The sequence below is a fragment of the Plectropomus leopardus genome, chromosome 9 (genome assembly GCF_026936395.1).
Source record: "Plectropomus leopardus strain MGB_pleo_1.0 chromosome 9, ASM2693639v1, whole genome shotgun sequence".
Lineage (NCBI taxonomy): Eukaryota > Metazoa > Chordata > Actinopteri > Perciformes > Serranidae > Plectropomus > Plectropomus leopardus.
The window spans coordinates 11,516,751-11,540,758 of NC_142184.1; the positions used below are offsets into that span (position 1 = coordinate 11,516,751).

General features: G+C 40.7%; 1 protein-coding gene and 1 long non-coding RNA gene across 2 annotated transcripts; one reads left to right on the forward strand and one right to left on the reverse strand.

The window, feature by feature from the left end:
- Positions 1–1,823: 1,823 nt before the first annotated feature.
- map3k12 (mitogen-activated protein kinase kinase kinase 12) lies at positions 1,824–23,808 on the reverse strand. The gene is made up of 14 exons (XM_042492175.2): positions 23,487–23,808; positions 20,086–20,609; positions 13,997–14,180; positions 13,697–13,888; positions 12,686–12,844; positions 12,245–12,403; positions 11,925–12,033; positions 11,502–11,611; positions 9,858–9,974; positions 8,252–8,386; positions 7,419–8,142; positions 6,554–6,621; positions 6,118–6,415; positions 1,824–5,302 (listed from the first exon to the last, which is right to left on the reverse strand). The coding sequence occupies exons 2-14, from the start codon at positions 20,546–20,548 to the stop codon at positions 5,147–5,149; spliced, it is 2,874 nt and encodes a 957-aa protein (XP_042348109.1). The 5' UTR covers positions 20,549–20,609; positions 23,487–23,808; the 3' UTR covers positions 1,824–5,146.
- On the forward strand, positions 15,550–19,509 carry LOC148188690 (uncharacterized). Its single transcript, XR_015777333.1, has 3 exons — positions 15,550–15,849; positions 17,817–18,157; positions 19,072–19,509. It is a non-coding gene; the product is annotated as an uncharacterized LOC148188690 (long non-coding RNA).
- Positions 23,809–24,008: the final 200 nt, after the last annotated feature.

The window sequence follows — 24,008 nt, forward strand, 5'->3', positions numbered from 1 at the left end:
AACAGAGTTCCCATGGTTTTGGAAAAAGTAATTTCAAAATTTTGTTTTTTTCAGGCTTAGGCCAGTCGTGGAGTTTGTAAAACCCCTTTAAGTCTTGGAAAAGTCGTGACATTTTCTGGTGTGCTCTGAATAAACTGTTAGAGTAATCTTTAGTGGATAACCGTCCATGTGGAACATCACAACAAATGCACTGTATGTTCTGTAGGCTGCTGATAAATGTCGCTCCAATATGTGCGGATGATTCGTTCATTTTCTCCTGTGACTCCCGTCATGTACGCCAGCTAGCTAGAATTATATTTGAATCGAGTTTTAATCTAATGTTTTAATAGGAAAATAAGGTGATTTAAAACGTGGGGCCATGAATCTCAGTTTCCATACCTAAGCTATGCCCAGCATGTACCTTAGTTACCATATACCATAATTGTTCTGCAATTTTTAGCAAGAGCAGAGATTTGTTTTTATACACTATAAATTGTCTTGCAAATGTCATTATGGGTGCTTGAAAAGTTACGAAGTTATGGAAACATTTTATTATTTTGTTCATGAAGATGTGGGAGAACTCTGTGCTGTCAAACTCAGATTTATTTATAATCCAAAAACATGTTCCTGTCCCATGGGATAATTTTTTTTTTTTTTACAAAAATAGTTATTTAATTCGTGTTCAGCTGTCAGCACAAACTGACAGCACACACACTTTTTTTTTAACAATTCATTATTCATGTATTTGGGTTTTGTATTTATATATTTCATGTTTGGATGTTCCAATACTACCTTTTCCTTCATGATACTGATACGTAAACTTGCATATCAGCCAATACAAAGTACCGATCCAAGTACCGTTAGCATTGTTGTACAACATTCCTAGAACATGAACAAGTACATTCAAAACACGAATGCCACAGAAATAACCAAATTGCGACATTTTGCTGACGTCTATTAGTCCACTTTTTTCTGGAAATAAGCTCTTTACCGCTCTTAAACATTTGCTCGCTGTGTAGGCTACTGTTTTGGTAGCAAAGAAGTATTAACTTTCCATTAAAATGAAATGGATGTGAAAGTTTACTGACTGATCACATGGTTTGGGATCAGTTCATAGACTTGGATGCTCGCCAATATCTGATCCAACGTTTTAAGCAATATTTTCAGTAATGGTATCAACAACTGTGATTTTATATATGTAGTCTTTTTTACAGCTTTCAGTTGCAGTCAGACAGCGTTTGGAGAGGGAGCTCTTTAAAGCAACCGCACTCCTTTGACAAAAGACGTAATTTCACCTCACAGAACACCGGAGTTGTTGGTCTACTGCTGCCATAGTTGGTTAGTAAATTTGTGTTTATTATGGGGAATCTTTTAATGTTTAACCCTTTAAAAACCTGGAGTGACATCACTTTTCTAGTGCTGCTTTCAGAGGCCTTTTACATGTATTTAAACCTATGAACTCTGAGCCAGTTAGTGTAAGAAATGTTGTAATTTTACAATTGAAAAATGTCCGGGGAAAAATGGATAAAGCTAGGATGAAATATCTTGTCATTTTCATAGTTACATATTCGAAATTATGTAACAGAATTATTATATGTTTTCATATAATAAGGTAATTTTTTTTTACTTTTCCTTATTTGTTTTTCATTATTATTGTTATTATTTTAATTTTTAAACTAATTTTCAGGTAATTTCCTTGTACTTTTTACTAATTTCTTGCACATTTTGGGTAATTTCGTTGCTCATTGCCTTATTTCCATGTTTTTGAAAGAGACCAAGCCAGACAAAGCAAGTTTTAAAGGGTTAAACATGAAATGAAAGAAATGACACTGGAACAGTTTGGACATGCTTAAAGTCATTGAAAATAGTCATTTATTCCTCGTTCAGCTGTCTTATGATGTGATGCAGCAACAAACTGCAGCTATGACACGGCCCGTCTTAAACAAACATCACACTTCTTTTTTTTTTTTTTTTAACCAATACATTATTTATTGTTGCTCATAATATTTTGCTTTCGATATAATTCCTATGTTACAGGTACAATGTGCAATGCTGTATAAAAACAAAACATTTCTATTCAAACCCAAAGGATACTTACTGTTCTACTAGTAACCACCACAGAGAAGTGCTCTATTCTTATCTGGCTACTTCCGCAGTTATCTTAAAGGGTAAAATGGACAGCTGAGGTTTTTTATGAAGCTTATCAACATTGTGAACTACAGAAGTCCTTTTAAATCTTTACACAAAGGGGAACACCACTGATTTTACACATCAAGAGTTAAAGGGCAGGTCCATTAGCGTTATTTTCACATGGAAAGCGCCCACTCTGCAAAAGAATTGATGTAGGTTAAAGTGACGAGTGCTCATAATGATTGAAAGGTCTAGTTTGGATTTTTTTTAATGATCCCTAATTATAGTCAGTGTAACATTTTTCCGCTTTAACGTGCCGTCAGCAGCCCTCGCCGATACAACCGGAGCCGTTAAATCTCTTTTTTTTAAGTCACCAGACCACTCTGACAAAAACAGTAATTTTACGTTGCAGATTACAGGAGTTGCTGGTTTGTTACTGCCTTGATCGGTTAATTTGTTTGTGTTATGTGTGATTTTTGGAAGTGTTAGCTGAAGCAGTACATACTCGCTTCTGGTTAAGGGGTGGAAGGAATAAAAGTAAAAATCTTGAAAACGGCTTGGCTCTGTCACGAAGAAGAGCATAATGAGTGCCACGGGTTTATATCGCTGCTGTCAGGCGCAAATCTCCTATCTCCAAAACTGCTATTTTTCAGGAATTTGAAAAGAACACTGTGTTTTTAAAAGGATCCAGTGGAGATAAGTTTAGTCACAAGCCTTTTTAAATACATTTCTTTGGTTGAGAAATGGCCACTGATACATGTAGAGGAGGACCAAAAGAATTCATTTATGGAAAAAAAATTAAATTAGTGAAATGATGAGATATATGGTTTGCGCCCAACAGCGACGATATGTAGCAACATCATTATGCAGAAACCTACACTAGGCAAAACCCTGCACCGGGTAATTAACTCAAATAATCATTTAGCCGGCCATGTAGACTAACAGTAACTTCTGCCTCATCTGATAACTGCATAAATATAGGAGACGCTGATGAGCTGAAGATGCTGTTGACTAATGGATAAGTGAACAAATGATTTCTGCAAAATTGGTGATCTTTCTGTCACTTTGCATTACCTTAACAACACGTGGGAGCTGACTGAGGGAGTGCTTTGCACATCTGAATGGCACAGTAGATTATGTAATGGTGCAAAATTAACAGTGAATATTCGCCACCCGTTCGTTTTGATCAGTGCGAGCAAAGAAGCAAATTAAACAAATGCTTCTGGTGGCGTCACATTTCTACATCGTTCAACTTTGGTGAACTTTGACCGGCGGTTTCACAGCTTTAACCGATAACAAATGATGGTGATGGTCACTTGTGTGACCATGCCACAATAAAACGGTGTGTTTAATCACGGACCACGTTGCGGTTCTTATATTAGTGGGTCTGGACTTGACTTAAAGATAATTACGGGTATTAGCTCGGTTCCGTATTGAGTTTGCAGACGGGTGCGGGTTTGCGACACTGGATCCATGCAGGACTTTGACTTTACGTCATGTGGCAAAATGTTTTTAGAAGGGTTAGCAAAAACAGCAATTTAACGCCAAAACAAACAAACCAACATTTGAACGTTTGAATTTGAGTTCATAAAAAACTACTGGGAAGCTACAGAACGATTTTATAAAATAAATAAATATATAAATAAAATAAAAAATAATGGACCCACCCTTTACAAAATCGCATAAAGCCTTTTGTGGTTTTATGTGACGACACTGCCTCATGTGATGTCATTTGAGTCAGCATCAGTTTGATCTGAAGATTTGAAAATAAAAAAAACTGGAGGTGAGAGAGTTAAAAAAGTACTGAGTCCACCAGACGTCTGTAGCCAGCTCCTCATTTTTGGCTACAACAGCCGCTACGAGCATAACGCAAACAGTTCCTCTGACACAACTGTTGTTGGTTGAGTTGCATTGTGGGTAATGTAGGCACCAGGTTTTAATGAAGCGTGTGGGTGGAATGAAACAGACGATACCTCTGGTTCTGCTGCTGTGATTTTAACGTTTTTTCTTTAACTGTTTGTTATTCTGACAGTGTAACACTAAATTGATGGAGTACTCTTTTTTTCTCTGCTGTTTGTTGCTTAGATAGTAGACATGCTTGTGCATGTCAGAGGTCATCTCATTTAAAATGTTACGTCCTGCTAATAAAAGACAATCAAAATGTCAGTGATTTTAGTGAACGCAGAGGTCTCCCATTCTGTCACAAATCTGATCTGCTTAATCAAAAACCTCAGTCATGTCTTGCGTGTATTTGAAACTCAGTAGTAGGAGGGTTTAAAAAAAATAATATATCACCTACTGAGAATCCTAATTATGCATCATGATCGATGTCTTGGTGAGATTTTCATTCCATTTTTTTTTTCTCGAGTGCCAACATTTATTAACAAAAAAAACCAAAATAACTGAAGTAATACTTTCAGGATTAAAAAAGTGTAAACTTTCACAAAATATAAAACTGACACATTCGAACCATAAATTATAAACATGTAGTCATGCATTTGTTCACAGGGCTGCATACCGTTTAGTCTTACATTTTTATCTTACAAATAAAATAAAGTTAGATATTTCTCATGTGGTATGTCATGGATATTTACATTATTATTCATTAGTATTCGATGCATTAGTGTGTGGAGTATCATGGAGGACGCTCCCAGAGTGAGGATTAGAGTGTTTAAAGGACAACGAGTGTGGTTTCTTGTGCGTGCGTGTGCATCTGTGGAGGGTTTTTGCTGAACTGGAGCAGTGGCCTAAGGTTACCTCGGTAACTGTTTTGCCTAAAAACAAAAACCCTACTGAACTTAACTGACATTAATCTGATGTCACAAGCTGCCAAAATATCTGATGTCAGGTTATGACAAATATCCTATGTCATCTGATGTAGGTTTGCCAGTCAACAAACTTATGAGACACCATAAGTCAACTTGTCATAGTCTGAGTGTAGTAGTTGTGATCCCTCATGACAACAGTAATGTACTGCACTGACAGATTGGTGTACGCCTGTGATGGTGGCTGGAGGTCTTTGCTAGGGTCCAGTGATCTACGGAGGTCCCGTGTGAGGCGCCTGCGGAGACCCCTGATAGGGCTGAGACGGCGACACCCACGCTCCAGCGCTGGGAGGACGACTGGGCTCTCCACTCCCTGACTGATCCAGTTCAGCGCTGTCGCAGTCAGAGTCATCACACAGAGCTCGACTCTGAAGAGAGGAAGGATGCAGAAAACAATGTCATACAAGACCTAAATCTGAAATTACAGCAGTGTCTTTTTTGGCAGAATGCAGGTCCTTCAGTTGAGTAAAAGTACCAACACAACAATGCAGAAATACTGCATTACAAGTTAATTCCGTGCATTTAAAATCCTACTTAAATGGACAGTTTACAGCAGCTGCAGATTCAGTTCTTGCCTCGGTGCTTTGCTGCATGTCAGCCCCTCTCCCCCTTTTACACCTAATCTGTCCTATCTAATAAAGGCCCAAAGCCCAAAAATAATCTTTAGAAAAAAGAAAAAAGAAAAAAGGACAGTTCATCCCAAAATCAAAAAATACATATTTCTTCATCTTAACCATAGTACTATTCATCTACTACACAGTTTTATGACCACATTGAGGAAGAAAAATGTATTTGATACTTTGAGATTAAAGTCATAATATTATGAGAAAAAAAATGTAATATTACAATAAAAAAGTTGTAATCTCATGAAAATAAAGCCATAATATTACAAGAATAAAGTTGTATTTTTAAGATATATTACAGAAATAAACATATTGCCAGCAAACTATAAAACAGGCAAAGCACAGGCAGCCTCCTTGGCAACCGGTGACTATGGTTGCCTTTGGTTTTTTTCTCATACTCATACTTAAGAGTTAAGTACAAGTACCTCTAATTTAACTTAAGTACAGTTGTTGAGTAAATGTACTTTCCACCACTGGTTTTTGGAGTAAGTTTCTTTACTTCAGCCTGAGATGGAGACACAAGCTGACACATGTGATCCTCTGCGTAGGAGCTATTTTACCTCATTAGGATTCTGCCCGCCGTCCAACTGAGCTTTGGCCTGTCCCAGCGCTCCGTCTCTCTCCGACAGGCCATCAGAAGCCTGCGCAGGATCAGTGTTGTCCGCCGGGATCTCCGACCCCTGAGAGAGGAGGTCGTCACTGCGGTCGTCCAACCTGTCGTCTGTGTTGGTGCTGACCACGTCGGGGGTGCCGCTGTGGGAATGGTCAGTAGTGTGGCCCTCCTCGCCGTCCGACACCGACAGGTTCTCTGAGCTGAAGGTGGACACCGACTGGCACTTGGTGATGCTCGTCGGACGTCTGGAGAGATAAAAAAAAACCAAATGGCACAAAATGATTCTTTGAAAAATGATTCTTTATTCTCCAAGTCAGTAACTCAGAGAGAGAGAAGACAGCTTAAAGGAATTTTCCAGTGACGGAGGACAGCAAGTTACTCACCGTCTCCGTGGCAACTCAACCTCACTGTCAACTTCACCCTCCTCCTCCTCTGATGACACTCCACGCCTCTGTAGAAGAAAAAGGAAACATGCACGAGTGAAAATGATCAAAGTATCACCAGAAGAGCACTGATGAACATGAACACAGGATTCACACACGTTTCCATGACTTTTTCAGGACCCCAATTTTTTTTTCTTTTCCAATTAGTCTGCCGTTTCTCAAACATATCACATTTAAACTCTATTCAAACATAATTTCCTTCAAAAACATGCAGAAAAAATGAAATGACCAACTTGGCAAGTCCCACAAATTGCAAGAAATACATTTTTTGAAAAAAAAAGGAGAACAGAAAATTACCCAATACTTAACTGATTTTTAGGAAATTATCAAAAAAAAAAATGTTTTTCCAGAAAACTAGGCCTATATTTTAATCAAAATAATTTTCATATTAAAAATTATGTTACAGAAAAAATAAATAAATTCTTAATTTTAAGCACCTTTTAAGGTCATTTTCATGTCTTTTTCCCCTTTATTTTCAGAGAATTAAAAAAAAAAATCCTAATTTTTTTGCTAATTTTTGGGTCATGTCTTGTTAAGTTGCTTCTTGCTTCTTCCCAATGTTTTTAAACAAATCAAACCAATTTGCTCTGGTTTTAAAGGGTTAAAGCTTTGTTTCACTGTCAGCTACAGAATGGAAGGTTATCCATGCAAGATAACTGCAACAATTTCATGACACGCAACAAAACTGTCAATAATTGACACTAATTCCTTGACTTTTCCAGGCCTGGAAAATGTGATTATGTAATTCCATTACTTTTCCAGGTTTTCCATGACTGTGGGAGCCCGGATGAGCAGATATCAGTACCTGTTTGCGTGTGATAGCTGCCCGGTACAGAATGGCTGAAGGAGTGAGGTGCTGACTCCCGATCCCCCCTGAAGCCCCACGAGGCAACCTCACAGCACCGGCGCCCTCCTCTTTATCCTCCCCATCATGAGGCAGACGTGGTGATCCAAGAGACCCCCGCCCTGCTGCCGCCCCCCTCCCGCACGGTGAGTCCGGGCTGCTGGAGAACGGGAACGACGCAGCATCCTCGCTTGGAGTGTCGCTGCGTGGAGGGGTTTCTGTGAGATCATCCAGACCAGCTGCCCCCGCCTCTGATCCCCCTAATCCTGCAGAGGCACTGAGGCTCCCCCCTCTCTCCAGCCCGCCCACAGAGGCCTCCCCTTTCCCCTGCCCCTCCGCTTCCAGCGTGGTGCAGATGAGGTCAGGGCTGGAGGAGGAGAGCTGCCTCTGCTGCTGCTCGTGGCTGAGGCCCCGCAGGGCCGCAGACGGCTCCAGGAGCTGCTTGGAGGTGTTAGTGGCGGAGCTGTTGGCCTGGCCGTTTGTGTCCCTATTAGGGGAGGACTGGTTCGCCTTTAGTCCAGCCAGGTCCCCACTGCTGCCCTTCCCGGGCTTGCGATGGCGGGTCTTTACCCTCCGAGAGCGGCTGGGAGAAGTGGAGCTTCTGTTGGGGCAGGCCGGGATAGTGACTTGCATCACAGAGGAGTCCATTTTGGGAATGATTACCTCAGACTTGAGGATGTCTGGCCTGAAGGAGTAGGAAGGATTAGTCAACAACTACAATCCACAAGCCTGATTAATATTCATTTCAGCATCAATTTTTTATTTAAAAAAACGACTGAAATGAGCTCACACACCTCTTCCCCGAGGGGAGTTTCTGCGGGACGTTTCTCTTCTTGATGAGTTTGTCCATGGAGTTGGAGGAGCTGCTCTGCCTGGAGCTGTGATGCTTAAACAAACCTGGGTACTTTTTATCCAAAGACTGCTCTCGCCTGGAAAAAAGACACCAAAGTATAAATGCATTAGCCGGCTAAAACCAGCCTGATGTTTCTATCCCTGTCTCTGTCTGGACTCTCTGGCTGACCCAAGTACTTTCAGTGGGCGGGAGTTAGTCGCTTTGAAAGACAAACGTCCTCAACCACTCCTGGTGTTAGCATTAGCATCTGCTCCCCTGCCAATACATGTTCAGGTGAACATTAAGGGTCTAAAAGATACTATTTTCTCATATTTACCCTTTGTATGTGACGTGTACCTTGTCGACAACAATCTCTGTGAAGTTTTTGCAACACACTGGCATTGCAAACATATTTCGACATTTCTCGTTCAGCAACCAGCTGCCTCTGAACTGCTGAATACCAACTGGCAGCATCCTTGTTGTCTGTCCGAAGCATTATGCATATCAGTCTGCACGGCCTTGATCCCCAGCTTTGCAGCCTCTCGTATCTGCTCCTCCATTAGTGCAATCAGTGGCGCAACAACAATAAACACTATATTTACACTGGGCAACATCATCTTCATCACCTAAGCCAGTTAGAAAATCAAACGTTTTGCCAAATCCAGTCATAAAACTGGCAAAAAGTCTTTTCCTCTGAGAAACTCAGTGAGTGCATCCTCTTGTTGTTTAATTAATATCGACTCTATTTCTGCAATCTGGTACCTTGCCTCTGGCGATAGAAGTCGGTAGGTATAACGGTATTCCCGAAGAGCAGCGTATGTGTGTTTTGTGTGCTGTTGAAGCTGTTGAGGATTAATTTCATTTTTTGTTCTTCTGTTCTCTGTATAGTTTTTGTGATAAAGTTCAGGCGAAGGACCCTGACTTATTTTGGTTGGATGGGTGTAATATGTTGAGCTGGCTCTTTAAGGATGAGATTCATGCCTTAGCCAGATTTATTGAAAATGCATGGACATTACGCCAGAAAACACCGTATCCGGTATAATTGTCTGTTATTGGTTTGTATATTATGAAATACTCCTTGTATAATATATATTTTGTTCTGTGGATGTATTAGAAAAGGCTATGCAACCATCTTTGTATTTTTTGTGTTGTTATCATCAGTGCATTATAAGTCCATGTGTGCTGGGCACAATTAAGTGCATGACACTTAAATAAACTAATCAATCAATCAATCTGCAATAACTTCATTTATTGCTGTGTTTATTCTGCTAACATTAGAGTTATGGTTTGCTGCTGCAGAAGCCGTCATTAATGTTTTCAAGGCAACATCATCATATATAACGCAGTCCGTGATTGGCTGCTTGTGTTTTCATGTACAGCGTGGATCCGTGATTTCCTCAAATGGATTGTGATGTCTTAAAAGTGTTTTGGGCGGCAGAGAGTCCAAAATGTTACAGAGAGTGAAACAAAATTTTGATCTCACATCACCAGGATGGTCTTTCCAGGCTATGAATGCAATGTGGCTTATTAATATATAAAGAATGTACATCCTGTGTTGATGAATTTACCTCTGCAGCTCTTTCTCTTTGAGCTCCAGCTGCAGCATGACGGCGCTGAGCTCCATGTAGAGGTTGTTCGCCCTCTCCAGTTTCCTCTCATAGTGCTCACGGATGTCCAAAGCATGCCTGAGAAGAAAAGAGGCTTCCGATTACTGTCATTGTGCATCCGCATGAGAGACTCCAAATCCTCCACAATAGACGTGCACTCAAGGCACTTATTTCATCCACATGGGCGGACGAAGGAATGACACCGAGAAATGGGACAGAGTGAAAGTGGCCTCATAGATGTTAGCTAACATAGCAAAAGTACAATCATCCACGGGTTGGGGGTTCAAAAGAGTCATGGTTTCAATTTACGTCACATATCTTTGGGGTACAACACACGTGTAGTAAAATTTGGTCTGCAGTTGCTGAAAGGCTCAGTATCTAACATTTAACATTTAACATGTATATTTATAGTTATTTAGCCTCTGTTGGATCTGTTTAATGGGAGAGAAATACTGAATGTGTGAAAAGTAGACAGGACTTGTGGACTGTGTGCAGTTGCTGCTAGAAAGGCTTTGAAATGTTTTTTTTTTCTTAAAGGGCTGTTATCTGCATGGCACACTGTGAACGACATTGCATTCGAGAAGTGCTGTTGATTGGTTGGTTGTAATTTGAATCCTAGACAAACAAGTTAGTCATTGATCCAGGGACAACACTGACTTAGTGATATCAGATTGTGCATATGTTCAAGTGTTGGCTTTAATTACTTAAAAAAGAGGGTTGCTATAAAAAGGGGGTCTGACATCATCAAGTCAGGTGAGTGTATAGGCGGGACCTTGATACTGTGGCTCCACCCCCTGATCAGTACAGTATCAGGTCAGTACCCAGAGGCTGCAATCCACTGTACATGGAACTCAGAAAAAAGGTGCAATGAAAAAATAATTCAAATTAAAACACAGGCAAGATCTGTGCAGCCCAAGTTCACTGACATAAACACGTCTGACGTCATAGACAACATGACCAGACACATGGTAAACTGAACAGAATGACATTTTCAAAATTGTCAAAATATTACTTCACGCACTGTTTTCTGTAGTATTAGTATTGTGAAACATTCTGTAATGTTGTAACTGCTATTTTAGTAGATTTGTACTTGATAAAAGTCTCCGACTCTGTATGCACAAAATGCACACAAGAACTTGCTGGCTCACACTTTTATGCTCGGCTCATTTTAACACAATCTGGAGCTGTTGTACATTATTTTAAAGAGCAAAGACAAGCAAGACAGTTGACTTATTTGTATGCCATTAGTTTTCGCTAATGGCGCTGTGGTAATTGATGAAGGTTCTCTGTGGATGCTTGTGAAGCTCGGAGACTTGACATACAAACATCAGTTTGCTGCAGGCGTTCATGCTTTTCCCTGGCAGATGTACTGGGATGAATTTAGATGGAAGTTGGGAATATCATGTTGGAATTATTTATTTCCAACTTGCAATGGATTGCAAGACGTCACCAGCGCAACATGGCAATGGCAGTGTTTGGGATATTTTGGCTTCATTTTTTTACAGTGGGAGGAAGTGGAGACGTGTCAGCCTTCTTTATTCAGTCTACGGTTGCAGCTAATCTGACCACATATGTGAGATCTAAAAGTAAAAACAAAACACAGACCTGAGCTCCTCTCTGCGTCGATTGATCAGTTCCTCATCGAGTCGGTGGAGACAAGTACCCTCAGATTTAATCTTCTCAAAGTGCTGTTTCACCTCCTCTCGCCATTCAGCCTGATGAGAGCACATTTCTGTTAAACAGCGATGTTTCACCAGAGCTGACTTTAAAACTATTTTTTTCTGCACAGCAGTTAAAATCTGGATACTGTGCGAGCATGTGTATTTGTGCCACAAATATTTAAATGTATGACTTGTGTGTCTTTTGTTGCATCTCCACATCTCTCATATTCAAGCAGGTGCTGTGTTTCACATCAGATACCTCTGTACTTATACTAATTTCATACAAAGTGTGAATAATGCAGTCTTAAGTGTACTACTTAAAGTATCCAATTCAGACACACGGAGGATTTTGAAGAAGCAAACATACCTGAGACTTGAAGTACGTCTCCTGTGGAGTGGACAGCACATCGGCTGACGCTATATCCAGGTGAAGGAGGATCTGACGGAAAGAAGGTCTATTCCTGGGCTTACAGTTCCTGCAAATCCAAAGCAGGAAAGACAGCTGTGTACATTTACAATGTAAAATCAATAAAGTCCTTAAACCACACGCTAATGCCTCCAATACATCTATTCTCAACTCTCGCTTCTACTCCTCTAATCTGCTCATTTTCTGCCTTTCTTGTCCTCTCTTCCCTGCTGCGCTCATTAGTTTTCTTTACTCGTTCTCCATTTCCAGGCGTTACTCACCAGCACTGTCTGAGGAGGATCTTGAAGCCGTCAGGGCAGCTCTCGGGTACGGGCAGCTGCAGGCTGTTGTTTCCCACCCCCCAGATAATAGCAGACGAGTCCACATCTTTGTAAGGGATTTCTCCAGTTAGCATCTCCCACAGCACTACGCCAAAGGACCTAAAAGTTAAAAGGACAATTCACCTCAAAATTTAAAAATACATATATATCTGCTCCTCCGTGTGTAGTTCTGTAGAATTAAAATAGTGCGTACATGAAACTGCTCACAAAAAGTTCTGTGGATTATTTTGAGTAACCGGTTCAGCTTTTACTAAATTTGCTCCTCTATTGTTGTGCTGTACATTAAAGATAATTAAAAAGTTGCTGAACAGAGTCAAGATAAACGTGTGCTGAGTATTCATTTTAAATAAAAGAAAAGATGTGAATATTTATCAGACGTACCAGATGTCCACTTTTTCCGACACTGGCTCATTCCGAATTACTTCAGGAGCCATCCAAGCTACGGTACCGGCAAATGACATCTTGGTGCTCTTGTCACTGAGCTCCTTTGAAGTGCCGAAGTCAGAGATTTTTACCAGGTCATCATGTGTAATCAGCATACTGCAAAAGTGAGATTACATGTAATTAAATACTGAGTGTCAAAACAACAAAAACAAAAAAAACCACATTATCAAAGGACTTTTAAATACAACTAAAAGAAGTAATTAAAGAGCCAAGAGAATAGAAAAAAATGGTGCAGTGTAAGAAATGATTCATTATTCAATTTAATAAAAGTTAGCAGCAAACAGAAAAGTGTTCAGCCTTAATTTAAAAAAATGAGAGTTGCAGCAGACTTGCAGTTTTGTGGGAGGTTATTCAGATAAATGGTGCATAAAAGCTGAATAACATTTCTCCATGTTTAGTTTTAACTCAGAGGACACAAAACAAATCTGTCTCAAACGACCTGAGAGGACGGGATGATTCATAATGGAGCAGAAGGTCAGAAAATGCATTTTGGCCTTAAATTGGGATGATAACAATTAATCAACTATTTAATTGAACATGTAACATGAAATGTAATTAACTAATAGATACACTATGCAATAGGGTCAAAGTACATGCAATATGTTGCTGTGAGCTTTGTTTGAGGAAAAAAGCATTTGTTGTTTGTAATAAGCAGTTTTTATGATTTTTTTTCAGATAATGATTAATTGACTGTTAATTTTTACCAATAATGAATTAAGAAAAGTGCTTTGCAACCCTAGCCTTAAATAATTCAGTGCTTTATAAACCAACAGTAGTATGTTGAAATGAACTCTTTGACTGCCAGTCAGCCAGTGTAAAGACCTCAGAGCTGGAGTGATGGATCCATTTATTTATTTCAAATTTATTTTGATTTTACGTGGAGATAATAAGGAAGCGGTCATGAAACTTCAGATCTTACGGGCTGAATTTCTGAGTCTGTGAACTTACTTTGGGGACTTGAGGTCTCGATGGATGATTTTGTGGAGGTGCAGGTAGTTCATGCCACCAGCGATGCCCATGGACCAGTCAACCAGGAGAGAGGGGGTGATTTTTCGGCCCGCCCGCAGCACCTCATACAGTTGTCCTTGGGCACAGTACTCCATCAAGATACAGTAACAGGGAGCCTGGGTGCACACGCCCCTGGAAGAAAGCACGGCAGTCAGATAACATGGTGCGGAAAGGGAAAGCAGGAGAGAGTTTTGCAGTTAAACGATACATGACCCTGCAGGATATTGTGTGTTTCCTCACTTGAAAGTGATGATGTTGGGGTGCTTGAGTTTTCGGAGGTGTTTGATCTCGGTCTCTTTGATGTCCCGCACTTTCTTCACAGCCACGTCTTCTCCGTGGAACTTCCCGAGGAAGACGGCCCCCTGTGCCCCGCTGCCCACCCACTGCAGGTCGGAGATTTCCTCAAAAGGAACCTCCCAGGACTCTAAACTCAGACCAACAAGCCCACAGAAAGAAACTCAATGAATAAATGTGAAACCATGAAGCATTACACAGAATGAAAGTGGAAACAGACATGTTTTAGGCTTTAACTTGTTATTATGACGTAAATGTTGATTGCATAATGTAATGGCTATAGAACAATTACCGGGCACGATCTCCTGGAAAAATGAAGACTTGATTTATGGCAAAGAAAGTGCATCAACCATTGCACAGGGGTGTTTCTTTTGCAAAAGTCAAGGTATGGCAATGTGACATGATGTCAGGGACCTTCTATACAACTGAAAATGGTTTTCACAGACAAAGCTGGTCACATTCACAATGCCTAAAGCTGCATGTGAGACATAACTTTGAGCACGGGTGTAATATGACATTAATAGACAATTGGCCCCTGGGAACATGCATGCAGAGGGCCTCACAATCTGTTTTGTATCTCTTTGTTGTCATATGGTGTCTTGTTGTTGTTTGTGTCTTTTTGTAGTCGTTTTGTGTCTCTTTGTGGCCGTTTTGCCAATTTTTGTAATTATTTTGTGTCTCTTTGCAGTTCCCTTGCAGCTCTCCTTAGTCATTTTGTGTCTCGTTCTGATGGTACGTGTTAATTTGAATAACATTGAAAGCCAGTGGGCCCCTGACATTGGGGGCCCCAGGGCCATTGTGCCTGTGCCTTATAGGCTTGTTCAGTAATCCATCTATGACTTAGATAAAAAACTGAAAACAGCTTTTTCTTGCATCTCTTTGGCACGTATTTCAGCACCATGGACAGAGAGCGGCAAACCAGCAAAACAAAAGGCAAAGGCACAAAATATGCTAATTTACTGCCCTTTCAAAGTACTAAGGCCCAACTGCGCAGGCTGATTTCAGTATTCAATAACATGTTTGAATTCATTTGTTACCACAAAAAACAACTATGAACGCGGAAATCATTTGTGCAAGCTGTTGGGCACTTTTCTGAAGCAGGTGGCCAAAGGGCCACCGTAACACATGGTCAAAAATCACAAGTTCACTCACTTATATTCACTGACAGGAGTAAATTATGGATTCATGTGTTACCTTTTACTATAATGTAACACAGTGACAAACACACATGCAAATTGTAGGTGGGTATCCATCATAGATTTGCACAAAACTAAGGCGATATTTATGAAATGATTGCAAAATGACTGTGTTTCAAGTGATGTTATGCAACTTCTCTCGCCATGTTATGTTGCATCGTGCCCGATGGAGCCAGTTCCTACGGACAAGCTCATAGTATCATGTGACCTATAAAAGCAAAAAAAGTGTTTTCACTGCAGTTTTGCGAAACACGCCTTTTTTGCATCACCTGAAATATCTCTTCACACGAATGTAAAAACATTTTGTGATAAATGGGTTTGGTTTTTTTCAAAATTGACATGTTTCCACAGGACCTATTTTATATTTGCAATTTCAGTTTGTGCAGTTTAAAGGTTAATGGAAACCTGCATTGTGATGGCCCTGCTGTGTCATCTCTGTGTATTTGTGTTGTCATCTTTCACCTGTCTGTGTGCAGGCAGGTGCTCGTTAGAGCAACTGGGAACAGCTGAGAGTGCTCTAGTTTATTTAAGCATGTGTACAGCTAGTAGCTCTGTCTCTGGCTGAACCTGCACTCTGCTGCTGCGTCCCTCCGCCCCTCTCAGGTTTGGTTATGTTTCCTTAGTGCTTTGATTTGCTTTGCTTTTATGCACTTTTACAACCCCTGATGCACATCTTTCCACTCATGCATAACACACACTACTGACAACACTGACTTCCACACTCCACATTGTAAATATTTAAGTTAACCTTTAATTTGGTCTGATTTGGTTTAATTTGTTCTATTAACTTTTGTTACCTTTTCTAACATCTTTTGTTTAACTTTGCTATGGTGTGCCTTATGTGCCAGGTCATAACAATGTGCAATATTAATAGACCACGCATCTTAATTATCTCTGGAAGATCTTTTTGAGTACAAATGATCAATTTTAAGGCAATACAAGTGAAATTACTTTATTTTTCATTTTATGGAGAAAAAAAATGATTCTGGCAGCTGCCATACCTTGCCATATGCAATTAATGCATATTTCATTGCATAACTGAAACAGCAAGAGGATACTGATTTTGTTTTCCATGGCTCTCAGTAGCTAGCCCCAGTTCAAAAGAGTATCAGTGAAACTTCTTGGCAGTTGTTGTCCCCAGTAGCAGAAGTGACCAATAATGGATCAACAGAGGTCGTTGTGGAGACTCTACCAAACAAAAAAAGGAACCCCATTGCCTGGCTCTGAGCAAAATGGAAAGTGATTGTCTTTGCAACAGTGGCGTCAACAGCCGTGTTGGGTAAATGTCATTAAAACTATAGTTTACCAAAACACTAGTTACTTGACAATGAATGCACTTAAAATACATCTTAACTACTCTAAAAGTAAAAGTTTTTAAAAAGTAGTTAAACTACATCCAAACTACACTGGGAATGATCTCCATCTGAGTCTGGAGTCTTTTCTGACACAGTCACAACTGAACTGACACTTGAGTAAAGTGTAGGCCAGTCCTTACCGAGGAAGACTGAGGACGTGTTTTGGGAGAAGATGGGAAATGAGCGTTGGAGTAGAATCAGGAAAATACTACACTTCCAAGGAACTTTATAGTATACCATTTAAGACACAATTACAGACATGTTAGTTGCATTTCAGAGGTGATTTTAGTGAAGCAGGTTATTGACACAAAAAAAGAAAACTGTGGTCAATAAGCTGCAGAATTGTGCCATACTGAAATGCAAGAAATGGCATGGCAATATTGTGACTATATAGTGTATATTTAAACTGAAGCTCAACACCTGCAAACTGTAGTTAACCCTTTAAAACCTGGATCAACTTTATGTTTGCTGTGCTGTATTCAGATGCCTTTCACAAGCTATTACATGCAGAGAAGGCAATGATTAACTTGACAAAATGTTCCACAAACTGCAAGAAATAGGTAGAGTGATGACAAAAGAGCTGAAAATTTACCAAGAAAAAAAGGGAAACTAAAGAAAACTAGGGAAAAATGTCCAGAAAATTGTTTTTATTTTGGGGGGCAATTTTCTTGTTTTGATTTTTTTGTTACTTTTTTTGCTGATTATTTCGGGTAATTTTCTTGTTTTTTTTGTTAATTTTTTGCTAATTTTTGGACCACGTCTTTTTAAGTTGTACTTTGCCTTCTCTCCACATTTTTTCGAAGATATCGAGCCAGTTTGCTCAGATTTCAAAGGGTTAAACTAATAATTGAATTATATGTAGTTAACTACTCCCCAACACTGACTAACAATACTACCACTTTGAAAATGCTGGGGAGGGTTGCACAGTTGCCTGTTTCCACTTTATCACAGGTATTGCAACAGATTTTTTCAGCAGCACCCTTTGAGTGATTACTCAATTTATATCCACCACACATTACAAAACCTCCAAATGTCAACATGCACTCTTTCTAGTCTGAGAAGGGAGGAGTCGGGGGGTTCGCTGAGCAAATGCTGTTTCCATGCTGCACATTAAAATGGGCTGGCAGGACACAATTGCATCATACAATGTGCCTGCCATGTTCAAATAAATGGTGTATTGATAACTTATCCAGCAAAAATTATGTTTCCATCCAGAGATAAGAGGAGGAAAACAGCAATCCACTCAAAGTCTGATCTGTCTGTCATCTGTCACACTGACGGGACCTAAACGACTGTGAGAGCACGGTCACTAAAGAGAGACGAGCTGGGCAGAATAAAAGAGACAGGCGGATCAATTCTTCATGAGGTCCACTGAAGTGTCGAGATCTCTGGAGAGCTGCTGCAGCGGAGGCAGATGCACATGATGCTTCCTGCTGGCCAGCTGTGAAAACTCACTGATGCTGATGACTGTGAATGAACCGACCCATAAACACAGTGATGCTGCCAGCAGGACACGGTGGCAATGAAAATAATGAGCTCTAGAGTTGGAAAATGAGGTAAATTTACCCAAGCGCTGTACCTAAAGTCAGTCTGAAGTACTTGCACATGAATATTTGTGTTTTCTGCAAGTTTAGTCTCCTAGTTTAATACATTTTAACACTGAATATTGTAGTTTTTATGGCACTACGATTATCTGACAGCTCTGGTCACTGGTTAAGTTTAAGAAAAAGATCTTAAAAAAACAAGGTTAAAAAATACAATGCACTGCTAAAGATTTTACCACTGATACCTAACCTTTTTAACTCGTGACGTTTAAAATAAAGCAGTGTGGCCTCTTGAGTTGTTAGAAGTGCCACCAAAGAGACATTTCCCCTCTAAACTTCACATGTGGTTCATTTAAATAATTGTTTGAGGCCCAAAGACGTCTAATCATCTAATATTTAACAAAACAAAAAAGCAAAGATCAGAGTAAAATAAATATTAAGTGGTGGCATGTTTTTTTTCCCTTCTTCCTTAAGGCATAGATGCACCATACTGTCAATAAAAATCTAGCTGCAACGAAGGCTGACTCCTGCATTGCTTCACATTGCCTATGTCTCGGACATAAATTTGCACTTGAACAAACTACAAAAACGACAAACAACAACCAACTAGCACCTGTGTGAGAGGAAATAGCTCTCTATTCCGCCAGTCATCTGTATTTGTCATTCAAAAAATTTAACCAGAGGACCGTTATGACGCTAGTTAGCCAGTTAGCACGCAAACAAAACAACCTGATGTTGAATGAATAAATGATATTTATCGGGAACTAGCAGACAATGACACAAACAGTTACAATCTGTTTTTGCAAAAGAGCTGAACGGCTAAAATAAACTCTCATCTAATATAACAACTTTGTTTCAATCTCACTATCTTGACATGAGCTGTTTGATTGCTTTCCTCACTTCCATTTCTCTTCTTGTGCATTGAGCTGAAGTGCCAGTCAGAGCGATTTCATTTACCTACTGACTCCGCCACCAATACTAGTGCCAGCAAAAACAAGGAGAGCAGCAAGCTGTAAGCTAAAAATGAAGCCAATGCCAAAGTGCCAAAAACTGCAGTTCTTTGAATGTCCACTGGAGGCTGGCCCCGGAAGCAAGTCAATCCCCGTGGACCCCCATGTTAAAATGCTCAGCTTTAAATAAACATGTTTACAGCCTGCTACAAAAGACTGTTTTAATCTCTATAGCTAATTTCCCCATTCGTGACAACTCACCTGTTTACATTTTACTGTCACCTGTTTACATAAAACCAAGATGCCAATGGCTGAACTGGACGTTTCAAAACGAAATCACACTAACTACATCCATTAACTTTATAGTCTGCGAGCAGATGCTCACCTACAGGCCGACACTGAATGTTAGCCGACAGTCAGCTTGATGTGTTAGGGCCATTACCTAATAATCATTTCACAGTCCCTCAGATTTGTCTTGTGACCCTTTGAAGGGGCCTGACCCCTAGGTTGGAAACCACAGGACTAAACAGGACTGTTAAAAAAATTCGATAAATTGTCCACCAGCTGCTTAGGCACTGATGCATCATTAATAATCCAAAGATGTATAATAATATATCTGTCACAGGTGCATTTTTTCTGCAGAATAGTGCTTTTACTTTTGATACTTTAAGTACATTTTATGAATAATTATACTTTTACTGAAGCAGGATTTTAAACGCAGGACTTTTACAATAATGGAGTCTTTTTTTAAACTACTTTGTTGGTGCTTTTACTTAAATGAAGGATCTAAAAACCTCTTCCGCCACTGTGGAGTTAAAGCTTCACCCATGAGCTCAGATATTTATTTCTATGGTGCATTTCCATAGTTACAAAGGCATCACAATAATATCAATTTGTGAATAAATGAGTCACAAAGTTGTGAATTTTCTTTGTCATATCATTTATCCAAAACGCAGCAGAGGGTTAAGTGTAACATGTACTGTCACATACCTTCATGGCTATGTTTGTGTTCAGTGGAGTAGGCCTTTCCAATCATGGTCCAGACTGGCTTTAGGCAGCCAAACAGTCCCTCCAAAAAACCTCCACTTCCTGATTGTAGCCGAATATTCTCCGACTGGCTCCTGACGGCACCAGCCTCTGGACTGTGCCCCGCCTCGGCCCCGCCGCCACACTGGCAGGCCTCATGTTCATGTAGTTTTAGCACGCTGTTGTCAAAGTGGGCTGAGGGTCCATCACTGGGAGTGGGGCTGCTGCCGCCCGGCGCCCCTGGTCCACCGGTGTCGATGGACAGCACGTTACGGAGGACACACTGTGTGGGGGTCAGGTCCGTTTCAGGGGTGCAGGCAGGGGTGTCTCCATCGAGTCTTCGATAGGGGGGCTCTGAGATGGGGGTGCTGAAGCCTGACAGGGAAGGGGAAGGGGCGCGGGGCTCATGGATACAGGTCCCACTCATTAGGGGTTTCCCCAACACGGCAGGTCAGGGTGGATGGAGGGTGGAGAGATGAGACGAGAGCCTGTAGGACAAGAATGATGAGAAGAAATGCGTCACAATGATTTATAATACTTGGAGTTGTTTTGCATCATTTTGTGGTTTTGTGTCTCTTTGTGGTCATCTTTTGTCTCCTTGTGGTTGTTTGTAGATGTCTGGGTGTCTTTGAGATAATTTCGTGTCTTGTTGTGGTAATTTTGTGTTTCTTTGAGGTAATTTGGTGTCTTTTTTGGTCGTTTTGTGTCTCTTTGTGGTTATTCTTTGCATCTCTTTATGGTCTTGTTCTGTCTAGCCTCTTTTTGTTGTCATTTTGGGTGTCTTTGTAGTCCCTATATATCTCTCTGTGGTTTTGTGCCTCTTCGTATTTGTTTTGGTTTTTTTGTGGTTAGTTTTTGTCTGTGGTTGTAATGCCCCTTCATGTTGCCATTTTGCATCTCTTTGCAGTTGTTTGGCCCTTTTTCATAGTCACTGTGAGCCTCTCTGTGTCTCTTTGTAGTTGTTTTATGTTTCTTTCGGGTTATTTTGTGAGTATCAACATGGTCAGTGCGTTTTTCTTAGAGTGACATTTTGCAGGTGGGGGCCAGAGGGGCCCCTGAAACTTTTGGCCCCTGGGCCTGTGCGCCACAGTAGGCCTGTTCAGTAACTTTGCCTTCTTTTACTTTCCTTTCTTTTTGGAACCCAGATTTCCTTTTTGGGGAAAGACATAGAGCTGCAGCAGCATAAGCAGTCACTCACTTGGCTTTAGCCGCGATTGGAGACGAATTTTAGTGCAGGGACCAAACCATGTTGTGCCTTTTAGAGGTAAGAGAGGTACAGAAAGCTTCCACAATTTCTAAAAGAAATATATACAAATTTTGTTTTTCCTCATACCAATTTATTCAGAGGGCCCTCCTCCCATTGGGGCCCTGCGTAATCAGTCCAACTTTCCCCCAATACAACGCCCCCGAAGACAGCATTCAGTCAAGTTGAAGGAGGGAACCATGAAGAACTAGCATTACTTTACTGAGCACCAGTTTGAAAAAAATACAAGAAAAATAATTTTTTTTTGCACAAAAACTATGTGGTTATCTTCAACAAGCAGTATGCAAAACATGCTTGTCAAAAATTATAGACTGAGGAGCAACAGATTCCAATAAAGTTGTTTTAATAAATAAGTACAAATTTTGCAAACTGTTCACGATTTTTGTAAATTTGATATATTATCACTCTGTTCTTGAAATTACATGTTGACCAGTATTGATTTTTCAGGGTCATTACCGATATGGATTATTAGTAGTTAATGACACCAATAATTGATTTTTGTAACCAATATGCAATTTCAATAAAAATGAACATCTTTCTGTCAATGTTTAGAATTTGGAATATAACAAACTCCAACACAAAATTCAGTTTAAATACCTTTAGCAAATTTTTGATCAAAACTGAAGCTTTCAACATCATATACAGCAAGTTCCCAGCAACTTTTTTTAAGTGAAAATTTAAATTAAAAAATAATAAAAAATAACTTCCTGTGGTTTTAAGAATTTAAAGTTCCTCCCATGCTGACACTTGCACCTTTTAATTAATTAATTTTTATCAGCAATTATTAAAATAAAGTATACAGATAATTAGCAAAATGCCAAATATGGGTACTAATATTCATCCAGGCCGATAATCTGTCAACCCCTACTTAAAATCGCATTTGGAGAGGAGCACATTATGACTTCTTTAGGACTTTAAAACTCAAAGTTTAGGACTTGTGACTTGCCTGTCTTGACTTGATGCTTGAGTGTGAAGACCTGAGACTTATTGGTGACTTGCAAAACAATGACTTGGTCCCACCACTGACTCCTAGTGTCTCTTTTGATCTTTTAAGAAATAACTGGAGTTTGCACAAACTTTTCTGTGATTCAAGCAACACAAAACACCCAAACAGTGGAGTCAAGCTGTGAGTTGGGCATCCAGCCAGTCCCCCAGTTTAACCACCACCAGGTTCACTCTGAATCATGCAGCAAAGCCTCATCTCTGTGTCTACAGCATGAATGGGAGAACCAGCCTGCCCAGTGGAGCCATCACCCTGAGTGGAGATGTGCTTTATGAATGAATCTACCAGAGGAGGTTGTGCAGCTCAGAGCTCAGGCTGTCACCTGCTCTTTAACTGTCCCTCTGAGGGCCATCAGTGTGTGACAACATCACAGCAAAGCCACTCAGCAGCTCCCACATGTCGCTCGTCATGCATCAAGTGAAGAGCTTTGTGTGCATCTGAAGAATATGACAAATTGCATAACCACTTCAGTGTGGATATGTGCGTACGTCAGTCCGTCTGTGCGTGCGTGCATGTGTGTGAAAGAGAGAGGGGGGGAGGGAGAGAGAGAGAGAGAGAGCGCACATGTACCCAATTCACATATCTTACACCAGCTCCATTTCTTGTACTGCACCACTGCATGAGAAGAGCCACGACGACTGAGCGAAATGAGAGCGTGAAAAAACGGGCAATAAACAACCAACGGGCCTGTGCGAAGGAGCAGTGCACACGCACACACATACGCACGCACACACACACAAACGCAGGAAGATCAATCTTTAAATAACCGAGGATGTGATGATGACACTCAGCAGCATCATAACCGACGTGCATGAATTGCAAGCCTACTATGGTCCATGCCAAGTGAAACTGCCGCAGCGTCTCCACATTTACTCAACGTTGGCATCAACACAAATATTTCGTCCTGTGCGCTTTTCTCGCTGCAAAAATATGATTTTCCAGCGTCCATCGACGATGATTGGCTTCTTGGCAGCATCGGTTCAGTGGTGCAGTGTGAGCGGCGTGAACGCAACCGCACCAAGCAACGGCATCAAACCTCCCCGTCCTGTGATACCTGATTTTATCAGCATTTAACCGGATAGTATGACATTCCCATACCTTTCTGCCTGGTTGATGTCGCGTTGTCAAGTGAAGGGGTGGGCTCGGCGCTTTATTTGTCGGCGATAATGAGCAAATCGTTTGTTTCTTCTTCGGTCCGGGCTGTCTGTTGTACCTCCAGTCCCTATATCCACGAGTTTCACGTTACCGGGATGGATCCCATCGGGCAAAATTGTGTTATCAATAACCGGGGACCCATGCAACGTGAGGCGCGCTGGTTTTTTTGGGGGAGGGAGCTGTCTCCTTCCCAGTGCTGAATTGACGTCACGGAAATGCGAGTTGCTCCGCGAGGGGGCGCTGCAGACACACACACACACACACACACACACACACACACAATCAGTTTTCCATAATCACATGCACTATTTCCTCTTCCAAAATGTGCCGTTATGAGCGCATTTCATTCACTGATTTCTATGTTTGGGTCGTATTTAAAACCAGCATCAGACCACAGCATCCATCCTGCTGCTGCTGATGTGTCCTTGAGCAAGACACACTGGATCCCGGTCGGCTCCAGAGAGG

What these genes read in the sequence shown, in the direction of transcription:
- map3k12 (XM_042492175.2), bottom strand. Translation starts at nt 20,548, where the DNA reads ATGAGTGGGACCTGTATCCATGAGCCCCGCGCCCCTTCCCCTTCCCTG. An exon ending in CGAGACCTCAAGTCCCCAAA is followed by an intron (nt 12,845 to 13,696) that starts GTAAGTTCACAG and finishes TCACTTTTGCAG; the next exon opens with TATGCTGATTACACATGATG. An exon ending in AAACTCCCCTCGGGGAAGAG is followed by an intron (nt 8,143 to 8,251) that starts GTGTGTGAGCTC and finishes CTACTCCTTCAG; the next exon opens with GCCAGACATCCTCAAGTCTG.